Source organism: Oncorhynchus nerka, linkage group LG19, assembly GCF_034236695.1.
Source record: "Oncorhynchus nerka isolate Pitt River linkage group LG19, Oner_Uvic_2.0, whole genome shotgun sequence".
Classification (NCBI taxonomy): Eukaryota; Metazoa; Chordata; class Actinopteri; order Salmoniformes; family Salmonidae; genus Oncorhynchus; species Oncorhynchus nerka.
Window position 1 is genome coordinate 41050358 of NC_088414.1, and position 12794 is coordinate 41063151.

General features: G+C 42.5%; 1 protein-coding gene across 1 annotated transcript in view; it reads right to left on the reverse strand.

Annotated features, from left to right (window-relative positions):
* Positions 1 to 9883, reverse strand: part of LOC135562554 (uncharacterized) — a 25612-nt gene extending 15729 nt beyond the window's left edge. The window contains exon 1 of the mRNA XM_065005053.1: positions 9619 to 9883. Within this exon, the coding sequence (XP_064861125.1) occupies positions 9619 to 9883 (265 nt within the window). The remainder of the gene's footprint in view (positions 1 to 9618) is intronic.
* Positions 9884 to 12794: the final 2911 nt, after the last annotated feature.

Here is a 12794-nt window from a genome sequence, read left to right on the forward strand (position 1 = left end):
GACAACCAGACAGAGAGACAGAGAGAATGTCAACCAGACAGAGAGAATGACAACCAGACAGAGAGACAGAGAGAATGACAACCAGACAGAGAGACAGAGAGAATGACAACCAGACAGAGAGACAGAGAGAATGACAACCAGACAGAGAGACAGAGAGAATGACAACCAGACAGAGAGACAGAGAGAATGACAACCAGACAGAGAGACAGAGAGAATGACAACCAGACAGAGAGACAGAGAGAATGACAACCAGACAGAGAGACAGAGATAATGACAACCAGACAGAGAGACAGAGAGAATGACAACCAGACAGAGAGACAGAGAGAATGACAACCAGACAGAGAGACAGAGATATTGACAACCAGACAGAGAGACAGAGAGAATGACAACCAGCCAGAGAGACAGAGAGAATGACAACCAGACAGAGAGACAGAGAGAATGACAACCAGACAGAGAGACAGAGAGATTGACAACCAGACAGAGAGACAGAGAGAATGACAACCAGACAGAGAGACAGAGAGAATGACAACCAGACAGAGAGACAGAGATAATGACAACCAGACAGAGAGACAGAGAGAATGACAACCAGACAGAGGGACAGAGAGAGAAGTAAAGCAGACAGAGAGAATGAAAGCAGACAGAGGGAAGTAAAGCAGACGGAGAGAAGAGAGAGAAGTAAAGCAGACAGAGGGAGAGAATGAGAGCAGACAGAGGGAAGTAAAGCAGACAGAGGGAGAGAGAAGTAAAGCAGACAGGGGGAGAGAGAAGTGGGGTGTTTATGTGTGTCTGTGTGTGTCTGTGTGTGTTTATGTGTGTGTTTATGTGTGTGTTTATGTGTCTGTGTGTGTTTATGTGTGTGTTTATGTGTGTCTGTGTGTGTCTGTGTGTGTTTATGTGTCTGTGTGTGTTTATGTGTGTGTTTATGTGTCTGTGTGTGTTTGTGTGTGTTTATGTGTCTGTGTGTGTTTATGTGTGTGTTTATGTGTTTATGTGTGTGTATGTGTTTATGTGTGTCTGTGTGTGTTTGTGTCTGTGTGTGTTTATGTGTCTGTGTGTGTTTATGTGTCTGTGTGTGTTTGTGTGTGTTTATGTGTCTGTGTGTGTTTATGTGTGTTTATGTGTGTCTGTGTGTGTCTGTGTGTGTTTATGTGTCTGTGTGTGTTTATGTGTGTGTTTATGTGTCTGTGTGTGTCTGTGTGTGTCTGTGTGTGTTTATGTGTGTGTTTATGTGTCTGTGTGTGTTTGTGTGTGTTTATGTGTCTGTGTGTGTTTATGTGTGTGTTTATGTGTTTATGTGTGTTTATGTGTGTGTTTATGTGTTTATGTGTGTCTGTGTGTGTTTGTGTCTGTGTGTGTTTATGTGTCTGTGTGTGTTTATGTGTCTGTGTGTGTTTATGTGTCTGTGTGTGTTTATGTGTGTTTATGTGTGTCTGTGTGTGTCTGTGTGTGTTTATGTGTCTGTGTGTGTTTGTGTGTGTTTATGTGTGTTTATGTGTCTGTTTATGTGTGTCTGTGTGTGTTTATGTGTGTCTGTGTGTGTCTGTGTGTGTTTATGTGTCTGTGTGTGTCTGTGTGTGTTTATGTGTGTCTGTGTGTGTTTATGTGTGTCTGTGTGTGTCTGTGTGTGTTTATGTGTCTGTGTGTGTCTGTGTGTGTTTGTGTGTGTCTGTGTGTGTTTATGTGTCTGTTTATGTGTCTGTGTGTGTTTGTGTGTGTCTGTGTGTGTTTATGTGTCTGTTTATGTGTCTGTGTGTGTTTGTATGTGTCTGTGTGTGTTTATGTGTGTCTGTGTGTGTCTGTGTGTGTTTATGTGTCTGTTTATGTGTCTGTGTGTGTTTGTGTGTGTCTGTGTGTGTTTATGTGTGTCTGTGTGTGTCTGTGTGTGTTTATGTGTGTCTGTGTGTGTTTATGTGTCTGTTTATGTGTCTGTGTGTGTTTGTGTGTGTCTGTGTGTGTTTATGTGTCTGTTTATGTGTCTGTTTATGTGTCTGTGTGTGTTTGTGTGTGTCTGTGTGTGTTTATGTGTCTGTTTATGTGTCTGTGTGTGTCTGTGTGTGTTTATGTGTGTCTGTGTGTGTCTGTGTGTGTTTATGTGTGTCTGTGTGTGTCTGTGTGTGTTTATGTGTGTCTGTGTGTGTCTGTGTGTGTTTATGTGTCTGTGTGTGTCTGTGTGTGTTTATGTGTGTCTGTGTGTGTTTATGTGTCTGTTTATGTGTCTGTGTGTGTCTGTGTGTGTTTATGTGTCTGTTTATGTGTCTGTGTTTGTTTGTGTGTGTTTATGTGTCTGTGTGTGTTTATGTGTTTGTGTGTGTTTATGTGTGTCTGTGTGTGTCTGTGTGTGTTTATGTGTCTGTGTGTGTTTATGTGTGTGTTTATGTGTCTGTGTGTGTTTATGTGTGTGTATGTGTGTGTTTATGTGTGTCTGTGTGTGTTTATGTGTCTGTGTGTGTTTATGTGTGTGTTTATGTGTCTGTGTGTGTTTATGTGTGTGTATGTGTGTGTTTATGTGTCTGTGTGTGTTTATGTGTGTGTTTATGTGTCTGTGTGTGTTTATGTGTGTTTATGTGTCTGTGTGTGTTTATGTGTGTGTTTATGTGTCTGTGTGTGTTTATGTGTCTGTTTATGTGTGTCTGTGTGTGTCTGTGTGTGTTTGTGTCTGTGTGTGTTTATGTGTGTGTTTATGTGTCTGTGTGTGTTTGTGTGTGTTTATGTGTCTGTGTGTGTTTATGTGTCTGTGTGTGTTTATGTGTCTGTGTGTGTTTATGTGTCTGTGTGTGTTTATGTGTGTGTTTTTGTGTCTGTGTGTGTTTATGTGTGTCTGTGTGTGTTTATGTGTCTGTGTGTGTGTCTGTGTGTGTTTATGTGTGTCTGTGTGTGTCTGTGTGTGTTTATGTGTCTGTGTGTGTCTATGTGTGTTTATGTGTGTGTTTATGTGTGTCTATGTGTGTTTATGTGTGTGTTTGTGTCTGTGTGTGTTTATATGTGTGTTTATGTGTCTGTGTGTGTTTATGTGTGTCTGTGTGTGTTTATGTGTGTCTGTGTGTGTTTATGTGTCTGTGTGTGTTTATGTGTGTCTGTGTGTGTTTATGTGTGTCTGTGTGTGTTTATGTGTCTGTGTGTGTGTCTGTGTGTGTTTATGTGTCTGTGTGTGTGTCTGTGTGTGTTTATGTGTGTCTGTGTGTGTCTGTGTGTGTTTATGTGTGTCTGTGTGTGTTTATGTGTGTATGTGTGTGTCTGTGTGTGTTTATGTGTCTGTGTGTGTTTGTGTGTGTTTATGTGTGTGTTTATGTGTGTCTGTGTGTGTCTGTGTGTGTTTATGTGTGTCTGTGTGTGTCTGTGTGTGTTTATGTGTCTGTGTGTGTCTGTGTGTGTTTATGTGTGTCTGTGTGTGTTTATGTGTGTCTGTGTGTGTCTGTGTGTGTTTATGTGTCTGTGTGTGTCTGTGTGTGTTTGTGTGTGTCTGTGTGTGTTTATGTGTCTGTTTATGTGTCTGTGTGTGTTTGTGTGTGTCTGTGTGTGTTTATGTGTCTGTTTATGTGTCTGTGTGTGTTTGTGTGTGTCTGTGTGTGTTTATGTGTGTCTGTGTGTGTCTGTGTGTGTTTATGTGTCTGTTTATGTGTCTGTGTGTGTCTGTGTGTGTCTGTGTGTGTTTATGTGTGTCTGTGTGTGTCTGTGTGTGTTTATGTGTGTCTGTGTGTGTCTGTGTGTGTTTATGTGTCTGTGTGTGTTTATGTGTGTCTGTGTGTGTTTATGTGTCTGTTTATGTGTCTGTGTGTGTTTGTGTGTGTCTGTGTGTGTTTATGTGTCTGTTTATGTGTCTGTGTGTGTTTGTGTGTGTTTATGTGTCTGTGTGTGTTTATGTGTTTGTGTGTGTTTATGTGTGTTTATGTGTGTCTGTGTGTGTCTGTGTGTGTTTATGTGTCTGTGTGTGTTTATGTGTGTGTTTATGTGTCTGTGTGTGTTTATGTGTGTGTATGTGTGTGTTTATGTGTGTCTGTGTGTGTTTATGTGTCTGTGTGTGTTTATGTGTGTGTTTATGTGTCTGTGTGTGTTTATGTGTGTGTATGTGTGTGTTTATGTGTCTGTGTGTGTTTATGTGTGTGTTTATGTGTCTGTGTGTGTTTATGTGTGTTTATGTGTCTGTGTGTGTTTATGTGTGTGTTTATGTGTCTGTGTGTGTTTATGTGTCTGTTTATGTGTGTCTGTGTGTGTCTGTGTGTGTTTGTGTCTGTGTGTGTTTATGTGTGTGTTTATGTGTCTGTGTGTGTTTGTGTGTGTTTATGTGTCTGTGTGTGTTTATGTGTCTGTGTGTGTTTATGTGTCTGTGTGTGTTTATGTGTCTGTGTGTGTTTATGTGTGTGTTTTTGTGTCTGTGTGTGTTTATGTGTGTCTGTGTGTGTTTATGTGTCTGTGTGTGTGTCTGTGTGTGTTTATGTGTGTCTGTGTGTGTCTGTGTGTGTTTATGTGTCTGTGTGTGTTTATGTGTGTGTTTATGTGTCTGTGTGTGTCTATGTGTGTTTATGTGTGTGTTTATGTCTGTGTGTGTTTATATGTGTGTTTATGTGTCTGTGTGTGTTTATGTGTGTGTTTATGTGTCTGTGTGTGTTTATGTGTGTCTGTGTGTGTTTATGTGTGTCTGTGTGTGTCTATGTGTGTTTATGTGTGTGTTTGTGTCTGTGTGTGTTTATATGTGTGTTTATGTGTCTGTGTGTGTTTATGTGTGTGTTTATGTGTCTGTGTGTGTTTATGTGTGTCTGTGTGTGTTTATGTGTGTCTGTGTGTGTTTATGTGTCTGTGTGTGTGTCTGTGTGTGTTTATGTGTCTGTGTGTGTGTCTGTGTGTGTTTATGTGTGTCTGTGTGTGTCTGTGTGTGTTTATGTGTGTCTGTGTGTGTTTATGTGTGTATGTGTGTGTCTGTGTGTGTTTATGTGTGTCTGTGTGTGTCTGTGTGTGTTTATGTGTGTCTGTGTGTGTCTGTGTGTGTTTATGTGTCTGTGTGTGTCTGTGTGTGTTTGTGTGTGTCTGTGTGTGTTTATGTGTCTGTTTATGTGTCTGTGTGTGTTTGTGTGTGTCTGTGTGTGTTTATGTGTCTGTTTATGTGTCTGTGTGTGTTTGTGTGTGTCTGTGTGTGTTTATGTGTGTCTGTGTGTGTCTGTGTGTGTTTATGTGTCTGTTTATGTGTCTGTGTGTGTTTGTGTGTGTCTGTGTGTGTTTATGTGTGTCTGTGTGTGTCTGTGTGTGTTTATGTGTGTCTGTGTGTGTCTGTGTGTGTTTATGTGTGTCTGTGTGTGTCTGTGTGTGTTTATGTGTCTGTGTGTGTCTGTGTGTGTTTATGTGTGTCTGTGTGTGTTTATGTGTCTATTTATGTGTCTGTGTGTGTTTGTGTGTGTCTGTGTGTGTTTATGTGTCTGTTTATGTGTCTGTGTGTGTTTGTGTGTGTTTATGTGTCTGTGTGTGTTTATGTGTTTGTGTGTGTTTATGTGTGTTTATGTGTGTCTGTGTGTGTCTGTGTGTGTTTATGTGTCTGTGTGTGTTTATGTGTGTGTTTATGTGTCTGTGTGTGTTTATGTGTGTGTATGTGTGTGTTTATGTGTGTCTGTGTGTGTTTATGTGTCTGTGTGTGTTTATGTGTGTGTTTATGTGTCTGTGTGTTTTATGTGTGTGTATGTGTGTGTTTATGTGTCTGTGTGTGTTTATGTGTGTGTTTATGTGTCTGTGTGTGTTTATGTGTGTTTATGTGTCTGTGTGTGTTTATGTGTGTGTTTATGTGTCTGTGTGTGTTTATGTGTCTGTTTATGTGTGTCTGTGTGTGTCTGTGTGTGTTTGTGTCTGTGTGTGTTTATGTGTGTGTTTATGTGTCTGTGTGTGTTTGTGTGTGTTTATGTGTCTGTGTGTGTTTATGTGTCTGTGTGTGTTTATGTGTCTGTGTGTGTTTATGTGTCTGTGTGTGTTTATGTGTGTGTTTTTGTGTCTGTGTGTGTTTATGTGTGTCTGTGTGTGTTTATGTGTCTGTGTGTGTGTCTGTGTGTGTTTATGTGTGTCTGTGTGTGTCTGTGTGTGTTTATGTGTCTGTGTGTGTTTATGTGTGTGTTTATGTGTCTGTGTGTGTCTATGTGTGTTTATGTGTGTGTTTATGTGTGTCTGTGTGTGTCTATGTGTGTTTATGTGTGTGTTTGTGTCTGTGTGTGTTTTATGTGTGTTTATGTGTCTGTGTGTGTTTATGTGTGTGTTTATGTGTCTGTGTGTGTTTATGTGTGTCTGTGTGTGTTTATGTGTGTCTGTGTGTGTTTATGTGTCTGTGTGTGTGTCTGTGTGTGTTTATGTGTCTGTGTGTGTGTCTGTGTGTGTTTATGTGTGTCTGTGTGTGTCTGTGTGTGTTTATGTGTGTCTGTGTGTGTTTATGTGTGTATGTGTGTGTCTGTGTGTGTTTATGTGTCTGTGTGTGTTTGTGTGTGTTTATGTGTGTGTTTATGTGTGTCTGTGTGTGTCTGTGTGTGTTTATGTGTTTATGTGTGTGTGTTTATGTGTGTGTTTATGTGTCTGTGTGTGTTTATGTGTGTTTATGTGTGTCTATGTGTGTTTATGTGTGTGTTTATGTGTCTGTGTGTGTTTATGTGTGTGTTTATGTGTCTGTGTGTGTTTATGTGTGTCTGTGTGTGTCTATGTGTGTTTATGTGTGTGTTTGTGTCTGTGTGTGTTTATGTGTGTCTGTGTGTGTCTATGTGTGTTTATGTGTGTGTTTGTGTCTGTGTGTGTTTATGTGTGTGTTTATGTGTGTCTGTGTGTGTCTGTGTGTGTTTATGTGTGTGTTTATGTGTCTGTGTGTGTCTGTGTGTGTCTGTGTGTGTCTGTGTGTGTCTGTGTGTGTCTGAGTGTGTCTGTGTGTGTCTGTGTGTGTCTGTGTGTGTCTGTGTGTGTTTATGTGTGTCTGTGTGTGTCTGTGTGAACACCTGTTATTCAGGCTGATTGAGGTAGTATGGACATACAGTATGTCTGTAAAATAGAACACCTCATCCCCATATTGTTATTTATCCTCTTGCTCTTTTGCACCCCAGTATCTCCACTTGCACATCATCATCTGCACATCTATCACTCCAGTTTTAATGCTAAATTGTAATTATTTCACCTCTATGGCCTATTTACTGCCTGACCTCCCTAATCTTACTACATTTGCAGACTCTGTACATAGCTTTCTCTATTGTGTTATTGACTACGTTTGTTTATTCCATGTGTAACTCTGTGTTGTCTGTTCACACTGCTTTGCTTTATCTTGGCCAGGTCGCAGTTGTCAATGAGAACTTGTTCTCAACTGGCTTACCTGGTTAAATAAAGGTGTTCTCAACTAGCCTACCTGGTTAAATAAAGGTGTTCTCAACTAACCTACCTGGTTAAATAAAGGTGTTCTCAACTGGTCTACCTGGTTAAATAAAGGTGTTCTCAACTGGCCTACCTGGTTAAATAAAGGTGTTCTCAACTAGCCTACCTGGTTAAATAAAGGTGTTCTCAACTAGCCTACCTGGTTAAATAAAGGTGTTCTCAACTAGCCTACCTGGTTAAATAAAGGTGTTCTCAACTAACCTACCTGGTTAAATAAAGGTGTTCTCAACTAACCTACCTGGTTAAATAAAGGTGTTCTCAACTAACCTACCTGGTTAAATAAAGGTGTTCTCAACTAACCTACCTGGTTAAATAAAGGTGTTCTCAACTAGCCTACCTGGTTAAATAAATAAAATATCCAAGGGGTACTGTACTGTTGACATCTGGACAGGAATAAGACATGAGGGATTTAAAGGTCTCTGGACAGGGATAAGACATGAGGGATTTAAAGGTCTCTGGACAGGGATAAGACATGAGGGATTTAAAGGTCTCTGGACAAGGATAAGACATGAGGGATTTAAAGGTCTCTGGACAGGGATAAGACATGAGGGATTTAAAGGTCTCTGGACAGGGATAAGACATGGGGGATTTAAAGGTCTCTGGACAGGGATAAGACATGGGGGATTTAAAGGTCTCTGGACAGGGATAAGACATGGGGGATTTAAAGGTCTCTGGACAGGGATAAGACATGGGGGATTTAAAGGTCTCTGGACAGGGATAAGACATGGGGGATTTAAAGGTCTCTGGACAGGGATAAGACATGGGGGATTTAAAGGTCTCTGGACAGGGATAAGACATGGGGGATTTAAAGGTCTCTGGACTCTGGACAGGGATAAGACATGGGGGATTTAAAGATCTCTGGACAGGGATAAGACATGGGGGATTTAAAGGTCTCTGGACAGGGATAAGACATGAGGGATTGAAAGGTCTCTGGACAGGGATAAGACATGAGGGATTTAAAGGTCTCTGGACAGGGATAAGACATGAGGGATTTAAAGGTCTCTGGACAGGGATAAGACATGAGGGATTTAAAGGTCTCTGGACAGGGATAAGACATGGGGGATTTAAAGGTCTCTGGACAGGGATAAGACATGTGGGATTTAAAGGTCTCTGGACAGGGATAAGACATGGGGGATTTAAAGGTCTCTGGACAGGGATAAGACATGGGGGATTTAAAGGTCTCTGGACAGGGATAAGACATGGGGGATTTAAAGGTCTCTGGACAGGGATAAGACATGGGGGATTTAAAGGTCTCTGGACAGGGATAAGACATGGGGGATTTAAAGGTCTCTGGACAGGGATAAGACATGGGGGATTTAAAGGTCTCTGGACTCTGGACAGGGATAAGACATGGGGGATTTAAAGATCTCTGGACAGGGATAAGACATGGGGGATTTAAAGGTCTCTGGACAGGGATAAGACATGAGGGATTTAAAGGTCTCTGGACAGGGATAAGACATGAGCGATTTAAAGGTCTCTGGACAGGGATAAGACATGGGGGATTTAAAGGTCTCTGGACAGGGATAAGACATGGGGGATTTAAAGGTCTCTGGACAGGGATAAGACATGGGGGATTTAAAGGTCTCTGGACTCTGGACAGGGATAAGACATGAGGGATTTAAAGGTCTCTGGACTGGGATAAGACATGAGGGATTTAAAGGTCTCTGGACAGGGATAAGACATGAGGGATTTAAAGGTCTCTGGACAGGGATAAGACATGAGGGATTTAAAGGTCTCTGGACAGGGATAAGACATGAGGGATTTAAAGGTCTCTGGACAGGGATAAGACATGGGGGATTTAAAGGTCTCTGGACAGGGATAAGACATGAGGGATTTAAAGGTCTCTGGACAGGGATAAGACATGGGGGATTTAAAGGTCTCTGGACTCTGGACAGGGATAAGACATGAGGGATTTAAAGGTCTCTGGACAGGGATAAGACATGAGGGATTTAAAGGTCTCTGGACAGGGATAAGACATGAGGGATTTAAAGGTCTCTGGACAGGGATAAGACATGGGGGATTTAAAGGTCTCTGGACAGGGATAAGACATGGGAGAATCAAAAGGTCTCTGGACACGGATAGGACATGGGAGATTCAAAGGTCTCTGGACAGGGATAAGACATGGGTGGGGGGACTATCCTCATCTGCAGGACAGTTTGAAGAGGTGTGATCAGTGCTGGGGGGACTACCATCGTCTGCAGGACAGGTTGAAGAGGTGTGATCAGTGCTGGGGGGGACTACCATCGTCTGCAGGACAGGTTGAAGAGGTGTGATCAGTGCTGGGGGGACTACCATCGTCTGCAGGACAGGTTGAAGAGGTGTGATCAGTGCTGGGGGGACTACCATCGTCTGCAGGACAGGTTGAAGAGGTGTGATCAGTGCTGGGGGGTGGGGGACTACCATCGTCTGCAGGACAGGTTGAAGAGGTGTGATCAGTGCTGGGGGGACTACCATCGTCTGCAGGACAGGTTGAAGAGGTGTGATCAGTGCTGGGGGGGACTACCATCGTCTGCAGGACAGGTTGAAGAGGTGTGATCAGTGCTGGGGGGGACTGCCATCGTCTGCAGGACAGGTTGAAGAGGTGTGATCAGTGCTGGGGGGACTACCATCGTCTGCAGGACAGGTTGAAGAGGTGTGATCAGTGCTGGGGGGGGGGGGGGGGGGTGAAGGTGTCTCCAGGTCTGTTCTGTCCTAGCAGCATGGCAGCTCAGTAGCCTCATTTACTAGAGATGATTGTCTTTTACCTTCAGAAGGATCTTCAGACGGAACGTGACTCACTCAGTGTTGTGTTGGATGGTATTTCCAGCTTCCTCTTTGTTTCTTCTGCAGCTGTTGGTTTGTTACAAAGTGTTTTCTTGATAGTCCTTGGTAGTAAGAATTCATTCATGTCATTTTGTCCAAAATCATGGTTTTCATTTTGGAGTTTTGATTTGGATTGAAGGTTATGATGTAGAGGTTAGTATCCTGTTTAAGTCCATGTGGAAATATCTACGTTTATCTACATTTATCCAACTTTAATTATATTTTATTTGTAGAAGAACTCAGGAGCCCTTGAGCTGTTTCTCTCTCTCTCTCTCTCTCTCTCTCTCTCTCTCTCTCGCTCTCTCTCTCTCTCTCTCCCTCTCGCTCTCTCTCTCGCTCCCCTCTCTCTCTCTCTCCCTCTCTCTCCCTCTCTCTCTCTCCCTCTCTCTCTCTCTCTCTCTCTCTCTCTCCCTCTCTCTCTATCTCTCTTTCTCTCTCTCTCTCCCTCTCTCTCTCTCCCTCTCTCTCCCTCTCTCTCTATCTCTTTCTCTCTCTCTCTCTCTCTCCTCTCTCTCTCTCTTTCTCTCTCTCTCTCCCTCTCTCTCTCTCCCTCCCTCTCTCTCTCTCTCTCCCCTCTCTCTCTCTCTCTCTCTCTCCCTCTCTCTCTATCTCTCTCTCTCCCTCTCTCTCTCTGTCTCTCTCTCTCTCCCTCTCTGTCTCTCTCTCTCTCTCTCTCTCTCTCTCTGTGTCTCTCTCTCTCTCTCTGTCTCTCTCTCTCCCTCTCTCTCTCTCTCTCTCTCTCTCCCTCTCTCTCTCTCTCTCTCTCTCTCCCTCTCCTCTCTGTCTGCTGTGTCTGAAAGCAGTGTAAGGGTGTGTAGCCTACCTCCTCTCTGCCTTACAGGGCTGATGCGATATTCATGTTGCCCTACTTACAGTCTGCTCTTCCCTGCCTCTGGACCAAGAGAGAAGGAAGGAGATATGAGAGAAGATATGAGAGAGAATATGTAGTGTCATTCAGCACGTCTGTTGTCCGTCCTGTTTGTTGCCTCCTAGCGTGTCTCTGCTGTATTTAACGTGTCTCTCCACCAGTAGGACATAGAAGTGTATCCCGTCAGCAGTCACACACACACACAGGAACTAGTTGGAGGAAGTTCTCTGTGGATGTGTGTGTGTGTGTGTGTGTGTGTGTGTGTGTGTGTGTGTGTGTGTGTGTGTGTGTGTGTGTGTGTGTGTGTGTGTGTGTGTGTCACAAGGAGACCGTTGACTTCAGACCAGTGGCAAGTGGCATCGGCCGACAGCTCTGCAGCTAATCTTCTGCCCCAGATCTAGGGGCTACATGGCAAGGGACAACTGTCTGTGTGTGTGTGAGTGTGTGTGTGAGTGTGTGTGTGAGTGTGAGTGTGTGTGTGTGTGAGTGTGAGTGTGTGTGTGAGTGTGAGTGTGAGTGTGTGTGTGTGTGTGAGTGAGTGAGTGTAGCAGAGGTCAGGTCTACCAGCCTGCTGAGTCTCAGAGTGATGTTAATTCTGAGCTCCAGGGTTAATGGAGGTGGGAGGAGGGGCTCTCTGTGTGTTTGTACCCGTTTAGGAGCAGCCTGGGCTCAGTAGTTGTGACTCACAGTTCCCCCTGCTGCCTCCACCCTGGAGCTCCGATTCAACTGGGAAGAAATATAATGTATAAATACACACACACACTCATATAGGTTAACACTCACACACACACACACACACACACACACACACACACACACACACACACACACACAGGGACGAACACACACACGCACGCACACGCATACACACACAAATTGCTTGCCTTTGTCTACCTCTCTTGTTCTTAGAGCACTGAGCTTTAATTGTAGTAATTATGATGATGAGAGATAATAATACCGATGATGGAGATGGAGAGATAGATATAGATATATAGAGAGAGATATATAGAGAGAGATATATAGAGAGAGATGTAGAGAGACATATAGATATATAGAGGGAGACATATAGAGAGAGATGTAGAGAGACATATAGATATATAGAGAGAGATATATAGAGAGAGATGTAGAGAGACATATAGATATATAGAGAGAGATATATAGAGAGAGATGTATATATATATACATACAGTGGGGAGAACAAGTGTTTGATACACTGCCGATGTTTCAGGTTTTCCTACTTACAAAGCATGTAGAGGTCTGTAATTTTTATCATAGCTACACTTCAACAGCGAGAGACGGAATGTAAAACAAAAATCCAGAAAATCACATTGTATGATTTTTAAGTAATTAATTTGCATTTTATTGCATGATGATAATGATAATAATAATGATAAAATGACAGACCTCTACATGCCTTTGTAAGTAGGAAAACCTGCAAAATCGGCAGTATATCAAATACTTGTTCTCCCCACTGTAGATACTGTATATCACAAAAGTGAGTACACCCCTCACATTTTTGTAAATATTTTGAGTATATCTTTTCATGTGACAACACTGAAGAAATGACACTTTGCTACAATGTAAAGTAGTGGGTGTACAGCTTGTATAACAGTGTAAATTTGCTGTCCCCACAAAATAACTCAACACTAATCCAAGTTTATCATTTTTAAAGGCTAATGGATCATTAGAAAACCCTTTTGCAATTATGTTAGCACAACCAAAAACTCTTGTGCTGATATAAAGAAGC